A 17,646-nucleotide genomic window follows, 5' to 3' on the forward strand; every position below is an offset into this window, starting at 1 on the left:
ACTTGCCCTGGGCACGAACAGAAGCTGAGAAGGCCTTTTCTTTTTCCTCTCCTTTTCCACACAAGAAAATGCAGGCCTCTGGTGTCTGCCTGGCTCTGCAGATATTCATGGGGGAGGCGAGGTTTCTAGCAGCCCACTGGGGCGGCTACCCCCGGGGGCGAGACAGCCCCATCGCCTGGAGGCTAAAATTTAATCCAGAGATGATATTCGTTCTCCTAGAACGTGGGCTGGAGCTGTGTGGACTGAGTTAACTCTTTTTTTTTAATTTCTTCTTTTTTGAGACAGAGTCTCACTCTGTTGCCCGGGCTAGAGTGAGTGCCGTGGCGTCAGCCTAGCTCACAGCAACCTCCAACTCCTGGGCTCAAGCGATCCTCCTGTCTCAGCCTCCCGAGTAGCCGAGACCACAGGCATGCACCACCATGCCCGGCTAATTTTTCTATTTTTAGTGGAGATGGGGTCTCGCTCTTGCTCAGGCTGGTCTCGAGTTCCTGACCTCAAGTGATCCTCCCGCCTCGGCCTCCCAGAGTGTTGGGATTACAGGCGTGAGCCACCATGCCCAGCCCCCAAGTTAACTTTAAAATCAGTAAGTCAATTATCAAAATACCTTTTCTAAGTATCGTGTGAGGAGCAAACGCTTTGCGTGATCTGGCACGTGCTTACAAGTCTTGGAACCTGTATCCATGCTACCCACGAGGGGCTTCACCTTCTCTTAGGAAATTTTGTTAAACGTTTGTCGTATTTAATTGTCTCCTCAGATCAGGAAACATAGCTTTTTCTTTCCATTTCAGAGTAAGGTTTATTCTTGTTTGGCGAGGACAAAATAGCGTGTGCCCACTGTGGGAATTATAGAAAAGATGGGAAATGACACAGAGAAAAGGAAGACAACCTATAAAAATGAAGAGCAGTGGTCAGACAGGAAAGGGCATGAGGGAACTTCTGGGGCAATCGGAACATTCTGGATCTTTTCAGGGGTTTTGGTTACTACACAGGCATACGTACTTGTCAGAACCGCAGCCAATGCACACTTAAGATTTGTGCACTTCAACAAAATAATGGCCAACAAACATATGAAAAAATGCTCAACATCTCTAATCATCAGGGAAATGCAAATCAAAACTGCAAAGAGATATCACTCATCCCCAGTGAGAATGGCCTTTATCAAAAAGTCCCAAAACAATAAATATTGGCGTGGATGCGGAGGGAGATAGAAACACTCCTACACTGCTGGTGGGACTGCAAACTAGTTCAACCTCTGTGGAAAGCAATTTGGAGATACCTCAAAGTGATACAAGTGGATCTACCATTTGATCCAGCAATCCCATGACTGGGCATCCACCCAAAAGAACAAAAGTCACTCTATGAAAAAGACACCTGCATGCAAATGTTTATAGCAGCACAATTCACAATTGCAAAGATGTGGAAACAACCCGAGTGCCCATCCATACATGAGTGGATTAATAAAATGTGGTATATGTATACCATGGAGTACTATTCAGCTCTAAGAAACAATGGTGATACAGCACCTCTTGTGTTTTCCTGGATGGAGCTGGAGCCCATTCTACTAAGTGAAGTATCCCAAGAATGGAAAAACAAGCACCACATGTACTCACCAGCAAATTGGTATTAACGGATCAGCACCTGAGTGGACACATAGGAATAACATTTATCGGGTGTGGGGCAGGTGGGAGGGGGAGGTCGGGATAAGTACATACATAAATAATGAGCGAGATGTGCACTGTCTGGGGGATGGTCACGCTTGAAGCTCTGACTTAAGGGGGGCAAGGGCAATTATATGTAACCTTAAGATTTGTACCCCCATAATATGCTGAAATAGAAAAAAAGATTTGTGCACTTCAGTGTATGTAAATTTTATATTGAAAGAAAATCTGTCAACAATTATTGATCTAGGTCAATGCCATGCATGAAGAAGTATTTAGGGGGTGCACAGATGTCTGCAATTGGCTCTCATGGGCATCAGGAGGTCGGGCAGCTTGCTGATGAGTGATGGGTAGGCATGAGACAAAGCAGCTGACGTGAAATGTTAACGGCAGAATCCAGATGGTGGGGATGTGGGTGTTCGTTCACTAATAAAATCCTTGCATAGTGACTTAACATAGAACTTTGCTGTGTATTCGAAAATTTGCATGATAAAATATTGGGGAAAAGTGTTTACCAATTCAGAAAAGAATTCCATATTTACAATACAAATTTAACCACTATTAACATTTTAGTGTACATTATTTTATTTCATTTTTGTTTCCAAAAATTTATCATTTTATATCACTAAGATCTTAGATTTGTTTTCATGTTTTTTCACTCAATATTGTACCATAGTTTTCTTTTGTTGTGAAAAGTCTTTATTATGTAAGTGATAAATTACAGTTTCATTTACACACAGCAAAACTCAAAAACACTTTTTTTTGGGTGGGGTGACACAGTCTCACTCTGTTGCCTGGGCTAGAGTGCCATGGCATCAGCCTAGCTCACAGCAACCTCCAACTCCTGGGCTCAAGCGATCCTCCTGCCTCAGCCTCCCGAGTAGCTGGGACTACAGGCATGTGCCACCATGCCCGGCTAATTTTTTCTATATATTTTTAGTTGTCCAGCTAATTTCTTTCTATTTTTTTTTTTTTAGTAGAAATGGGGTCTCGCTCTGGCTCGGGCTGGTCCTGAGCTCAAACCATCCTCCCACCTCAGCCTCCCAGAGTGCTGGGATTACAGGCGGGAGCCACTGCGCCCGGACAACTCATACTTTTTAGCGTATAGTTCTGTGGGTTTCGACACGTGTACAGTCACAGAAACACCACCACTGAGATGCAGAATAATTCCATCTTTTCAGAAAATTTCTCTCTGCCCCTTCATGGTCACCCCTCCCCCCACATGCAGCCCCTGCAGCCACCGACCTGTTTTCCGGAGGGTCTCTGACTGGTATCGCCCACGACACTGGGTCCCTTCCCTCATGCAGGCTAATGCCCTGACAGCCATCGTGTCTTGGGCTTAGCCTAGTTCTTCGTTACTTACGGCCAGCGTCCCATTGTAAGGATATGCATTCGTGTAATTTTCCTGTCTTAAAACTTCACTATCATAGCATGCTTCGTTTATGCATTCTACCATTATTTGGATACTTAAGATGTTTTATGTTTTGCTATTATAAACACCGTGAATTCCTTCATGCACACTCATTGTCACGGGTGATTGCTTTAACCACTTCGGTACAAGCATCGACTGTAGTCGACAGCCACAGATGAACGCGCACAGCGACTTTAGCCGACAGCCGTGATACGACTTTTCTAATTTTTCATTTATCAAAATAAAATTGTGAACATTTAAAAATAACATAAAGAAAACATACATGTATATGTTAGCTATTCCGATTCACATGACAAGCAAAGCTGCCTGTAAAGTCAAACAAGCTTCCAGGGCTTTCAAGCTTTCCTCATCACACAAGAGCAAGACGGATTCGTCGTCAATGCGCAGCACAGACTGCCGTGTGGACCGTGAGTGCGGCTGTGGGCGAGGGGTCGCGGCCTGTGAGCGCCGGACTGAAGTGGCTTTAAGGTCGATTCCCGGGAAGAGAATTACTAGGTCAAACATTATGAATATTTTCAATGACCTTAATGCATTTTTAATCATCAAGGTTCTTCCTTGTATTTGTAATGTGGTTCGTAACAGGTGTGACTTAAATTCCCCTGGGTGTTTTTCATTTTTATTTTATTTTAGCGTATTATGGGGGCCCAAGTGTTACGGTTACCTATATTGCCCATGCCCCCCTCCCCCCTCGAGTCAGAGCCTCAAGTGTGACCATCCCCCAAGCGTTGCACATCTCACTCCTTGCGTTTGTATACACCCCTCCCCTCCTCCCCCTCCCACCCGCCCGACACCCGATGAATGTTATTCCTATGTGTCCACTGGGTGTTCATTAATAACCCTCTTCTTCTCTTTTCCCATGTTGTCACCGTAGGCTCGGGGGCACGGCGCAATCATGGAGGCCGGCCCGGAGGCGGCGCTGCTCCTGGCCAGGCTCCTGGAAGAGCTGGACGGCGGGCCGAGCGCCTCTTCCTACCAGGACCTGTGCAAGTCGCTGTGCGCGCGGCTGGACCTGGCGCAGCTGGCGCGGCTGCGGAGCGCGCTCTTCCACACGGCCTGCCTGGACCCGGGCTTCCCGGCCGCGCTGTTCAGGGACAAGACGCAGTGCAGCGCGGGCGGCCCGCAGTCCAAGAAGCTCATGGTGGCGGCGGACATCGTGACCATGTTCAACCTGCTCCAGGTGAGCGGGGCCGCCGCCGCCAGGGAGAAGCCGCCCGCGGGCCGCGCCAAGGCGCGCGCGCCGGACCCCTCCGACGCCTGCGGCCCCGCGGGCTGCGACGGCGCGTGCGAGCCGGGCGCGAGGCCCTTCGGCAGGGGCTGCCCCGCGCGGCCCCGGTGCCGGCAGGCGGTGGACGCCAGGGACCGGCCGCAGCAGTTCGTGCCCGCCTGCGAGCCCGGCTTCCTGCTGGGCGTCGGCGAGGGCGCGCAGAGCCGCGCGGCATCGCTGGACCGGCTGCAGCCCCCGGACCCCTACCCCGCGGCCGGGCCCCCGCCCTGCGAGATGCAGCGCACCTACTTCCCCATGAGCGCGGGCGGCGAGGCGGGCTCGGACCAGGACTCCCTGCCCGCGCAGGGCCTCGGCGACGGCTTCGCCTCCAGCGAGGAGCCGTTCGCCGTGCCGTCCTGCGTCCAGAAAAGGACCATCTTCAAAGAGGACTTCCACAACCTGATGGCCGTGTCCCCCGGCCCCGCCGGCCAGGCCGAGGGCGAGCGCGGGGAGCCCACGGGGCGCAAGGAGCAGCGCAAGTCCCCGTTCTTCAACCACAGCTTCGAGATGCCCTACCACAGCCAGTACCTGAGCCCCGGCTACGCGCCGGCCCCCGACAAGAGGCGGGCGAAGCACGAGAGCCTGGACGACCTGCAGGCGTCCACGTACTTCGGGCCCACCCCCGTGCCGGGCGCCCAGGAAGCGCGGCGCTGCGCGGGGAGGCCCGGCAAGCAGACCCCGTGGCCCGCCAAGAGCTGGAGCCTGAACACGGAGGAGGTGCCCGACTTCGAGCGGTCCTTCTTCCACAGGAACCCCTCGGAGGAGAAGCTCCGCTACCCGAGCCCCGGCGCCCAGAGCCCCGGCTTCCCGGCCCCCGACCGGCGCCCCGCGTACCTCGCGCCCCAAGACCCACGGCCGCTGCTGCCCGCGGGCTACGCCGCGAAGCCAAGCGGGCTCAAAGCTAAAGACATCGCGTCCCCGGTCGACCTGGAGAAGCACGAGCCCGCCAAAAAGTTCAAGGACAAGAGCACCGGCTGCAGCGGCGGCGGCGGGCAGCAGCTGAGCTCGGACACGAGCAGCGTGGGGACCCAGACGGAGCCGCGCGCGCTCGAGCCCCGGGCGCGCAGGGACGTGTGCGCGCCGCCGGCGCGGGGCAAGTACAGCGACAGGCTGGCCCTGAAGCACTCGGACGACGACTCGGAGGGGGTGGTCAGCGACGACATCAGCGACATCTTCCGCTTTCTGGACGACATGAGCGTCAGTGGCTCCACGGGCGTGGTGCAGTCGTCCTGCTACGACAGCACGGGGTCCCTGTCCCAGCTTCCCAAGTCGGACTGCGACAGCTCCCCGGAGCGCAGCGTGGGCTCGGTGGCCGGCGGGGCCCCCGGCGGCCCAGGCGAGAAGGGCAGCCAGCGCGCCGAGGAGGAGCTGAAGACCAGCGTGTGCCGGCTGGTGCTGAGGATCGGCGAGATCGAGCGGAAGCTGGAGTCGCTGTCGGGCGTGCGCGAGGAGATCTCGCAGGTGCTGGGCAAGCTGAGCCGGCTGGACCAGCGGATGCAGCAGCCGCCGGCGGACCAGGGGCGCGCGCGGGCCGACCCCAACTCCTCCACCAGCGAGGCGGCGTCCGACGAGGACGAGGACAGCGCCTCGCCCCGGCCGTGCCGCGCGCACGGACCCTGCGCGCCCAGGCTGGACGGCGGCGGCGGCAGCGACTGGGGCTGCTCGGACGCCAGCGGCAGCAACAGCGCGAGCCTGCGCGTCAAGGCCCTGAAGAAGAGCCTCTTGGCCAGGCCGTCCTCGCGGTCCCTGACGGAGGAGAACAGCGCCACCGAGTCCAAAATCGCCAGCACCTCCAACTCGCCCCGGGACTGGCGCACGGTGCCCTACGCCGCCGGCCGCGCGGGCCTCGCCGAGGAGGTCAAGGGCCCCGCGGACGACAAGGACTGGCCGCGGAAACCCAAAGAGGTAACTCGCGTTTCGGGTCACGCAGCCGGGTGCCCGGCTTGCCATCCCAGCCCTGGCGCAGTTTCAGAGCCTAGAAGGTTGCGTTAAAGAGAACAGAAGGCCCGGGCTGTGTAGACGGGGCGGGCTCTCCGCGCTGGGGGGACGGGACTGGGCCGGCTGCGCTCCGCGGAGCTGCCGTCAATCAGCCAGGGCGCGTGCTGGGCGCGGGGGCGCGGGGACGCACTGCGCGGGTGGTGGGAAAGCAGAGTGTCCCGCGCAGAAGTGCAGAAGGGGACTCTGTCCCAGCAGGGACGGCGGCTCCCCGGCCTCTCTGACAGGCAGGCGCAGGCCGCGCAGTCGGGGAGACGACTGGAAGAGTGCTGGCCCTGAGCCCCTTTCCAGCGCTCCACTGGATGCATGGTGTTCCCCTGTACAAGCATGAGTTTTATTATTATTATTATTATTATAAGATAAATCGATGATTAGTACCGTGTTTCCCCGAAAAATAAGACAGGGTCTTATATTTATTTTTCCTCAAGAAGACACCCTAGGGCTGATTTTCAGGGGATGTGTTATTATTATTTTTTTAAGTACGGCACAGCCATCTACATTTATTCAAATAGAGTGAAGTCATCTTCTTCTGGAACATCATCCTCACTCTCCAGACCCCGAATCCCATCCTGAATGTCTTGCGACTCTGTTTCCTTTAGAACCACCGGCCCCGATCTCTCCTGTGGAGCCACAGAGCTCTCACGGGCGGATGGGAAGGGCTGCTCATGTTCTCTCCCGCTCCGCGACGACACGCACGGGTTGTGCAGACGCTGCGCAGCCACGCCCCCGTCACCAGGGCTGATTTTCGGGGTGGGGCTTCTATGGTGCACAAATGCTTAGAAATCCTGCCAGGGCTTATTTTATGGGTAGGGCTTATTTTGGGGGACACACGGCAAGGAAAGAAGACAAATGAGGAAATTATTTGTGGTTCTACTAACCAAGGCAGCAGCACCTCTTGCTGTGGTGTCTTCCTTTCGTTTTTAGTGTTTCCCCTGCACCGGCGTGTGCTGTGTGCTCTTTGCCCGCGGGCGCGAGTGACTTGCACGGTTGCAGCGGACGTCACCGTGCCGGTTCCAGAACCAGCGTTGCACGCACACACACTCAAATGCTGTCTTTCTCGTGTCCCTTGTAGCAGGGACGATTCGTTTGCCTGTGGCTGCGGCTGCCCCTGTCCGTTCCCAACAGGCTGCGGGGAGCCGGCCCCGGCCAAGGCGGGCAGTGTCAGTCTGTCGCTCAGCTAGGTTCCCTCCCCTGCGTCTCAAGGCCACCGGACAGGCCACAGGGCCTCCTGAGGTCTCCAAGGTCGGGGCTGGCAGCGGGCAGGGTGACGGCAGCGGTGCGGGCTGCAGAAACCGCAAAGCCAGAGGAGGAAGGAGGCCGAGCTCCTCGCCTGGTGCTGGGAAGGGAACCCTTGGGAAACCGGGTTCTAAGAAAGTTTCAGGGAAAAGAGAAGAAGCCGTGTCTTTTTTCTGACCCCAGAGAAAGCTCCAGCACCTGGCCTTGCAGCACTGTGTCTCTCTGCGGCCACTCATAGGGTGGAGCCAGCCCGGCACGTGCCGCCACGCCGACAACATGCTCCACGCGGTCCCCGGCCTCTGGCTCCATGGCTGTTGTCTCTCAGCTGCCAGGTGTCTGGGGCCCTGGGTCTCAGGTAGCGTTTAGCAGGTGCAGATGGGCAGGTGCTTCTGTGGAAATGTCGGGTCACGCTGAACGGACCGCACCTACCGCCTGCAAAGTGTCAGAGCCTCATGGAACCTGAAGGAAGACTCGCAAGCTCAAGTGACATCTGCCCGACATGCCTGGCAAAAGTGCCTTCTGTGTGCCACAAGCCCTCCTAATCTTGTCCCCCTCCTGTGACCCCATTTCTCCCTCCCGGCCTGTGGCTCTCCCAGCTCCGGGCTGAGATTCCCGTGGTGGTGACCGGCCCAGGCCCACCTTCTGGGCTTCGGTCCCACGGCTCGACTGCCAAAGGCTGGCCCCCCCGAAAGTCTTGTCTGCGTGTCAAAACCCAGCGTCCCCAAACCGGACTCCTCTGCTACTTATCACGACGTCTACTACGCTTGTGCAGAGGGGCTGCCGTTCCAGCAATTCCCCTCCCACCCTGACATCCCTCTTTGGCTCCCTCCTGTCCAGGGTAGCTCCCAGACCCTGTGGGTTTGTCCCCCAGGTCCAAGCTCTCAGGACGGCCCACCTGGGATGTTTGGGCCACCGGCCACCTTCCCTGTCCCCTCACTGGCCACGGCTGCATCCACGTTCCTGGAACTCCACGCTCCGTGGGTCGCGGGTCTGCAGAGCCTTCTATGTTCAACTCTTCCCTGTGCACAGAAAGAAGTTCCAACATTCTCAGCCAGGCCTTCGGGGCCCCTGTGAAGTCCACGTACCTCTCCCCACGTGGGAGGCTCTGTACCCCCGGCTGGGTCCCGCTCTGCCCTGACGGGTCCACCTGTCCTCACTCAAGACGTCAGCAGCCATGGTGATGCATTCAGTCTCTCATTCGGTACATGCTAGTTGAGCACCTGTTATAGCCAGACCCTGTTCCACTGTCAGACTTCTCTTCCCCATTCTTCCACCAGGACCGTCTGGGCCACCTCTTCTGCGTGGACCCCAGTCCCAAGTTCCCCTCAGGGTCTCTGAATTCATATGTCTCTGGGGTCTTTTCCTGGGGATTATTGCTGATCTGCCTGTAGTCCTCTTTGTTCAGATGTAGTGGACACAAACTTGCATTAAAATATATGTTGCGTATAAATATTGGGTTCCTGCCTACCATGCTTCCTCCAAAATAAGACCCACTTATAAAATAAGCCCTAGCAGGATTTCTAGGCATTTGTGCAATAGAAGCCCCTACCCCAAAATCAGCCCTAGTGACGGGTGTGGCTGCGCAGCGCGTCTGCACAACCCGTGCGTGTCGTCGCGGAGCGGGAAAGAACACGAGCAGCCCTTCTCATCCGCCCCGTGAGAGCTCTGTGGCTCCACAGGAGAGATCGGGGCCGGTGGTTCTAAAGGAAACAGAGTTGCAAGACATTCAGGATGGGATTCGGGGTCTGGAGAGTGAGGATGATGTTCCAGAAGACGACTTCACTCTATTTGAATAAATGTAGATGGTTGTACTGTACTTAAAAAAAAAAAAAAATAACACATCCCCTGAAAATAAGCCCTAGGGTGTCTTCTTGAGGAAAAACAAACATAAGACCCCGTCTTGTTGTCTGGGAAACACGGTAGTTAGAACCCGACTCCTCAGTGTTAGATAGGACAGGTGTGGGCAGCGATTAACTTTCCATCTTCCGAGAGAGAGCAGATTCAAATCCTGGCTCTGCCATTCACTGCCGACAGTGGGTCAGTGTTTCAGGCCCTCTGGCCTGAGCCTTCATGTCCACACCGGGGACAGTGACAGCCGTGACCTGGGCGTGCTCATGAGAAGGTGAGGGGAGGCACTGCGTGTCCAGCACTGGGCAGCGGTGGACACGACATCAGCCCCGGCTAGTTGTGATGATGCTGGCAGCGGCTGCCACCCGGTCCCCACCCCACCCCGGCTGGGCGCTGGGATCACTAGTTGAGCACAGACTCTCTGAAGCCGGGCGGTGGGTTTAACCCCCAGGTCCTGCCCTGCCGGCTGGGCGCTCTGAGCAGTCCGCTGAGTCCTTCTGACTCTACTTACCTGCCTGCACAATGGGAGCTCATCACAGTATCGACAGCGTAAGGATTGGGTTAAATGAATTCCTCCTGGGGCAGAAACAAAAGCTCCTATTGGTGCTGTCATTATCACAAGCTTCTCTTGCAGAATTCCTCCCCACCAGGGGTGCATGGTTTCCATACTTCCTATTTGCCAATAACTGCGTTTTGTGGCCCGCATGTCCTCAGGGCCTGGTGTCCAAAAGCTGCTGGCCGCCCGGCCGCCCGGCCGTGCCACTGGCCCGGCCTTCTCTGTGCCCTTCTGCAGGCGGAGCGGCAGTACGACCCCCACCCCCAGCACCGGCTGCCCAAGCAGCCCAAGGACGGCTTCCTGGTGGAGCAGGTGTTCAGCCCGCACCCCTACCCGGGGCCCCTCAAGGCTCACGTGAAGAGCAACCCCCTGTACACGGACATGCGGCTGACGGACCTGGCCGAGGTCAAGCGGGGCCAGCCGTCCTGGACCCTCGAGGAGTACGCCCGGAACACGGGCGACAAGGCCAAGCTGGCGGCCCTGGACCTACAGGTGAGCCTCCCGCTGCCCCGGGGCAGGGCGGGGGGAGGGGGAGAGCCCGGCCAGGGGCCGGACAAACAAATGCAGGGACGGGTCACCGATGGTGCAGACCGGCTTCTCTCCCCCCCACCCTGGGTCCTGCCGCGGAGTCCCGAACTCTCATCCATCAGAGAGCAGAAGAGACCTTTTAAAACAGGGAACTGTGGCTCTGCCTGTCTGTAGACATTGAACAGCGCGAAAGCCCTGCTTGCTTACTGCCTCACCTGTTCATTTACCGGCCGCCTGACTTGCTAACGGTGCATTTGAGCCTCCGTGCCCAGGGCAGATTCTGTTACTCGCTCACGAGGCCTGGGCCGAACTGATCTATGAGACACAGGCCGATTTCTCCTTCCGTGTGTAGAGCGTGGGCTAAGCATGTCTGTGGGGAGCTGCCGTGGCCCGTTTGCAGGACGGAGGATGAACACAGAACACAAAACACAAACGCAGAACACAAAGAAAAACACAGACACACGTACAGACGGTTGACTCCAGTAATAATACACCAGGTCCGTTTTATTTTTATACTGTAGAAGATTAAAGTTAGTTCCTTGTACGTAACCGCCCAGGCATTGCAGCGATGGCCATAAATTCCGGAATAGCCTTAGGGAAGCAGACGTCCCCTGACTCAGAGTGTCCAGGTGGTTGCTCTAGGCACCAGGCGTAGATAAAGGGCGGAGATTAGCAAGGATGGGCAAGGTGAGCCACAGGGGGCGTTTCTCATCCCCAGCTTCTCTTAGGGTGACCCCCTAAGATCTTCGGCTGAACCCCGGCAGCTGTGCCTGGCTTAGGTCACCCCTCCCTTGAGGGGTCTCACCCGTCATTGACTAACCAGCCATCTTATGGGGTGTACGCAGCAATCACAGGAACAATGTGTTTATCGTGTGGCCTCCAGACCCCCAATGCCGTGGGGCGGGGCAGCTCAGCTTGCTTACTTGCAGCTCAGGTCCTTTGTTTTGCCTCTAGGCAGCAGCCTTGTTTATCACAGGGAGCCTGTCCGGAACACATTGCTTTCAAACACTCTGGGCAGGACACATACATTACTCACTAACTTTAATTCTTAAACTAGGAAAATATATGTCAGTCCCCTACAGAGGGCTGAGCTCAGGATTGTGTTTCCGTACGGAGCAGCCCCAGGTAAGAGCCGCCGTCCCGGAGCTCTGGGAGTGCAGGTGTGGCTAGAGGGAGTGTTCTCTGTTCACCCACAGGCAGGGCTTTTATTTCTGGGGAGCAGCTCCGAGTAGCTCTGTCTCCCCGTCCCCGCAGGAGCGAGGGAAGCGCCCTGTCCCCACCTGCGGGCTGGTGCAGCCCCACGTAGCCTGAGGGTGCCGGCCACAGCCAGGCCCTGGAATGACCACGGGCAGGAAGCACAGGTGGTGGAACTGCCTGGGGGGGCGGTCAGTGTGTCAGGGATCCCCGAAACAGCCTTTCTCTAGGACAGCGGGAGCTGCCTTGTGGGGCAGAGGAAGGACGTGGGGTCCTGGCGGCTCCGGTATCTGACCCAGGGCTCTGCCGCGTGGCCTGCGGCCTCCGCTCTGCCCCAGTGAGGGCCCGTCCTGCACCTGCGTCCTGGGCGTGGCGTCCAGCTCACAGGGTCACCATGAGCATTGCAAATGACGCTCCGTGTTTCCCCGAAAGTAAGACAGGGTCTTATATTTATGTTTCCTCAAGAAGACGCCCTAGGGCTTATTTTCAGGGGATATGTTATTTTTTTTAAGTATGGTACAACCATCCTCATTGATTCAAATAGAGTGAAGTCGTCTTCTTCTGGAACATCATCATCACTCTCCAGACCCCGAATCCCATCCTGAATGTCTTGCGACTCTGTTTCCTTTAGAACCACCGGCCCCGATCTCTCCTGTGGAGCACTAGAGCTCTCATGGGGCGGATGGGAAGGGCTGCTTGTGTTCTTTCCCGCTCCGCGACGACACGCACGGGTTGTGCAGATGTGCTGCGTAGCCACGCCCGTCACTAGGGCTTATTTTCGGGGTAGGGCTTCTATGGGGCAAATGCTTAGAAATCCCACTGGGGCTTATTTTATGGGTAGGTCTTATTTTCGGGGTGGGGCTTCTATTGTGCAAATGCTTAGAAAAACCGCTGGGGCTTATTTTATGGATAGGGCTTATTTTCGGGGAAACACGGTATATAACGTGGCTGGCACTGGGCCCGGGCTGAGAAAGATGGCACTCGCGGGCTGGTGGGTGGTGCTGGACCCGGCCAGCGTCCTGTGGCTTCCCACAGTGGCCTCCTGGGAGCAGGTGTGCGTCCCGCAGGGCAGGGGTGTCTACGACCAACTTCTGTCTGCAAATCAGAACCCGGGGAGGCTCAGCCACTCGCCCCAGGTCAGACAAGTCTGAATTCCTGCCGGACCGTTGACAGTAAGGCCCATGTTCTGTTACCTCCACGCGGGTTCACTTCTCTTCTGATAAACATCGCGGGCTCCATGTCACAGACAGTGGCCTCAGCGCCATTCCTTTATCGTGGGCCCTTACGTGGCAATAGTTATGGGACAGGGCGGCTCCGGACAGGGCGTTAGTGGGTGCGGCTCTGAGCCCCTCCCCGCCCCTTACTCATGCATGGGGGGTCCTCATGTGTGTGCAGTCCCCGTCCTTCCAGGCCCCTCCCCTTCCGGCACCTTCCGGCAGGTGGGGAGGCCAGACCAGGGTTTGCTTCCATCTCTTTGCAGGGACTGGGGGACCATCTTCAGGCACCTTCCGTGTCCCCCGAAACCTCACTATTAGCTCTCTGCTGCTCGGTGCCGTTAGATCTCGCAGTTATGGAAGAAACTAATTAAAAACAGTTTATTTCGCTGGCTGAATCCCAGTCCCCAGTAGAGTGTGTACAGCTACGACAGGAAGCCAGTTTCCTTCTCTCTGAGCCGGGGGGGAAATCTGGCGTGTGTGGTTCACGCACGGTTACCTCCTGCGCCGGCCCTGGGGAGACCGGGGAGGAGAGCGGTAGCTTCGGGGCGGGCGGGGGGCAGAGAGCACCGCCGGCTCAGCCTTGGGGGCCACGGCACCCGCCCTGGGCCCCCGTCTCCCAGCCAAGCACGCCAGCTCGCGTCCACCTCGCCCTGCCAGCGTGTCGGTGAGCTGCCAAAGAGCTTTCACGCCCAGGACGGCAGACCGGCCCCAAGTGCCCGCGCCGGGCAGAGCTTCGTGGGGAGGGCCGCGGTTGAGCAGAAGGGCAGACGTCCGTTCCGCAGCCAGGCTGGACGGGGTGGAACTGCCCGGCAGGGCGGGGAGAGGCTCCTGGGCCCCCCAGAGGATGTTGCAGCAGGAGTCTGTTGCAGAGGCTGAAGGGCTGGACCGAGCACCCCGCACGCTAAGGACCTCTCCCAGGTTGAGATGTCTTGTTTCCATCATGGGCGTTCTGAGTGGCCGAAACCTTCTACCCGCCAGATAGCCTGAAAATTCAACACCAGCCCTTAGACGTGATGCCTCGGTGGGGGAGAGGGCTGGGAGAGTTCCAGAGACCCCTAGGTCCCTTCGCTTTCCATGTGCCGTGGGGAATGGCAGGCACTAGGACAGGGGCCGCAGACTTGCTCTCTGGGAAGGGCCAGGTAGATAGCGAGTGCTCCAGGCCAGACGGTGAGTGTTCCAGGCCAGATGGTGAGTGCTCCAGGCCAGAGGGCGAGTGCTCCAGGCCAGACAGTGAGTGCTCCAGACCAGACAGTGAGTGCTCCAGACCAGACGGTAAGTGCTCTAGGCCAGTGAGTGCTCCAGGCCAGAGGGTGAGTGCTCCAGGCCAGAGGGTGAGTGCTCCAGGCCAGAGGGTGAGTGCTCCAGGCCAGACAGTGAGTGCTCCAGACCAGACAGTGAGTGCTCCAGGCCAGACGGTAAGTGCTCTAGGCCAGTGAGTGCTCCAGGCCAGAGGGTGAGTGCTCCAGGCCAGACGGTGAGTGCTCCAGGCCAGACAGTGAGTGCTCCAGGCCAGACGGTGAGTGCTCCAGGCCAGAGGGTGAGTGCTGCAGGCCAGTGAGTGCTCCAGGCCAGACAGTGAGTGCTCCAGGCCAGAGGGTGAGTGCTCCAGGCCAGACAGTGAGTGCTCCAGGCCAGACGGTGAGTGCTCCAGGCCAGACGGTGAGTGCTCCAGGCCAGACAGTAAGTGCTCCAGGCCAGACGGTGAGTGCTCCAGGCCAGTGAGTGCTCCAGGCCAGACAGTGAGTGCTCCAGGCCAGTGAGTGCTCCAGGCCAGACAGTGAGTGCTCCAGGCCAGTGAGTGCTCCAGGCCAGACGGTGAGTGCTCCAGGCCAGTGAGTGCTCCAGGCCAGACGGTGAGTGCTCCAGGCCAGACGGTGAGTGCTCTAGGCCAGACAGTGAGTGCTCCAGGCCAGAGGGTGAGTGCTCCAGATTAGACGGTGAGTGCTCCAGGCCAATGAGTGCTCCAGGCCAGACAGTGAGTGCTCCAGGCCAGACAGTGAGTGATCCAGGCCAGACAGTGAGTGCTCCAGGCCAGTGAGTGCTCCAGGCCAGACAGTGAGTGCTCCAGGCCAGACAGTGAGTGATCCAGGCCAGACAGTGAGTGCTCCAGGCCAGTGAGTGCTCCAGGCCAGACAGTGAGTGCTCCAGGCCAGTGAGTGCTCCAGGCCAGACAGTGAGTGCTCCAGTGCTCCAGGCCAGACAGTGAGTGCTCCAGGCCAGATAGATAGTGAGTGCTCCAGGCCAGACAGTGAGTGCTCCAGTGCTCCAGGGCAGACAGTGAGTGCTCCAGGGCAGACAGTGAGTGCTCCAGGGCAGACAGTGAGTGCTCCAGGCCAGACAGTGAGGGCTGGCCACGGCGAGTGCAGGGCCGGGGGGCCCCCAGGAGCCGGACAGGCACCCGGACCAGCCTGGTGGCCGTCCTTGGACGAGGACAGCAGTGCCGGTGACGGTGGCCGCCGTGCAGCCCAGAAATGAGACCCCAGCCCCGCCCTGCCCGCCCCCTGCCTGAGCCGCGTGGGGCCAGAGGGTGGGCGCCCCTGCCGTGTGTTCCTGGGGTCCCCGTCCTGGGGGACGTCCCGGCGGGAGAGACCGGAGAGCGGACCTGGAAGGGCAGGCGGAGAATCGCCGTTCCGCCAGTAACACCTGCAACCAGACTTTCTGTTTTTTGAGTTCTAAAGGATTTGCTTTTTAAGCCTGTGCTTGTATACGTGCGCGCGCATGTGTGTGTGCGTGTGATTTCTAACGTGTGCATGCCGATAGTGTTAACCAACGTAAGCAGGTCTTCGAAGTGGCTGTCTCGTTTATGCTTGGGGATCCCAGTGGCCTCCCTGGGAGTCGCAGCGTGTCCTTGCTTTCACGTGACACGCTGTCACACGTTTGCCGTGACACGAGCCGCCGCCTCCCCTCTCCGAGACGGATTCTAGCCATCAACGCCCGTGGGCTGGGCTCCCGGGCAGGCAGCACGGGTTAGATGTGATGTTTCTCCTGCAAACGGTTCGAGAAGCTCAGGGAGACCAGGAAACAAACGTCCGTGGCGGCCTTTCCTGGGGACCCCCCCCCGTCACCCCCCAGAGTCCAGACTCATCACCACGGCGGCGGCCCGGGCGGGACCGGACCCCCGGCCACAGGTCTGCCGACCTCGGCCGCGAGCAGCGCCCCGGCCTGCCCCGACAGACGCCGGAAGCTGAAACGGTTGGCGTTTTGTGCGGACTGCTGATGGTGGAGGTGGCTTTGATTTTCAGTGAAGTTTTTATCCGAGAAGAGAGAACGGACGCAGAGTGATGGGACGGCCCCACTCCAAGCACGCGGGTTGTTAGCGCCTGTGGGCAGAGAATGTTTCTAGTGGTTTCCTCGTCTGCCCTGCGCACCCCTGGGACCTAGAGTCTCGGTGTCCCGGCCCCGTAGGTGGACGGCCCTGGGTGTCCGTGCGTCCCAACCAACGCGGCCTTTCCGGGGAGGGGGTGGCCGGTGTGGTCTGCGGGTGGCAGGGGGGAGGTCCGTGGGGCCGCGTCCGGCGACCCCGTCCCCCCCAGCCGGGCGGCAGACAGGTCCCGGGTGGTGGCTCGGGAGCGGCGACTGTCGGGGTGCCCTCAGCGTGGCCCCAGGCATTCGCCGTGACTCTAACGCCCTCTCTCCGCTCGCAGACGCAGGAGTCCCTGAACCCCAACAACCTGGAGTACTGGATGGAGGACATCTACACCCCGGGCTACGACTCTCTGCTCAAACGCAAGGAGGCCGAGTTCAGGCGCGCCAAGGTCTGCAAGATGGCGGCCCTCATCGCGGCGGCCGCCTGCACGGTGGTCCTGGTCATCGTGGTGCCCATCTGCACAATGAAGTCCTGAGCGGCGGCGCGGCCAGGCCACCGCCACCGCGGAGCCCCCCCTGCACCTGCGCTGTCTCGGCAACGCGGCGACCGGCTGCTGAAGCGGAGATGAGGTAGTCATGGCGGCTTCCCCCGCCGGCGCGGACGGCGGTCTTCCAGAAGGACACGCCCCGGCGGCGGCAACCTGCCTGCCCGTGCCAGCCGCGGCTTAACCACACGCGGTGCGTCTGTGCACGTGCAGCGTCCCTTTTCCTACCAACGGGATGCAGCGGGCTGTCGGGAAGTGCGGATCGAATATGCCAAGCCACAAAAAAAAAAAAAAAATCAGAAAGGAGGATTGCTCGGATCCTTTCCGTTTGGGTGGTTTTTCGTGGCGGGGAGTAAGGTATGCAGAGGGTGTTTAATGCATGCCTCCTTGGGAGTTGCCGAGGGGGGCAGGGAGAGGCGAGAGTAGCAGGCGTGGGTTCCCTTTTCCTCGGTGTTGACAGACCGTCGCCGGGGAAACAGCAGGTGTGTGCCGTCGTGGAGGGTGCTGTCCCTCCTCCACCGACTTTTTACCAAGGGCTACCCACCTTTCGCCGCCGACACGACAGGGACGTCCACCCCGTCAGGGATCTCCGCGGGAATGTCCCGGACCTCGCTCTTTGCGCACTGCAGGGTGGGAGGGGCCGGCCACCAGCGCCGGCGTGGAGCGAGCTCTGGCCGCCCAGCGGGCCTCCGCGTTCCGGCCGGGGACCCTCCCGCCCCCAGCCCCCGACGCCGCCTGCCAACGCCGGGAGGTCACGGCCACCCCTCCCGTCCCTGCCTGGCAGTGAGGGGCTCACTTCCGTGGCTCTCTGTCTCTCGGGAGAGCCGGACGGCTGGCTCCTCGGGCGTGGGCCGGAGAGGACTTTGG

At 58.7% G+C, this 17,646-nt stretch overlaps 1 protein-coding gene across 1 annotated transcript; it reads left to right on the forward strand.

Annotated features, from left to right (window-relative positions):
* Positions 1 to 3,982: 3,982 nt before the first annotated feature.
* Positions 3,983 to 16,853, forward strand: MINAR1 (membrane integral NOTCH2 associated receptor 1). The gene is made up of 3 exons (XM_020289079.2): positions 3,983 to 6,259; positions 10,227 to 10,481; positions 16,573 to 16,853. Exons 1-3 carry the CDS (start codon positions 3,983 to 3,985, stop codon positions 16,768 to 16,770), a joined length of 2,730 nt encoding a protein of 909 aa, XP_020144668.2. The 3' UTR covers positions 16,771 to 16,853.
* Positions 16,854 to 17,646: the final 793 nt, after the last annotated feature.

Source organism: Microcebus murinus, chromosome 7 (genome assembly GCF_040939455.1).
Source record: "Microcebus murinus isolate Inina chromosome 7, M.murinus_Inina_mat1.0, whole genome shotgun sequence".
In the NCBI taxonomy this organism is placed as follows: Eukaryota; Metazoa; Chordata; class Mammalia; order Primates; family Cheirogaleidae; genus Microcebus; species Microcebus murinus.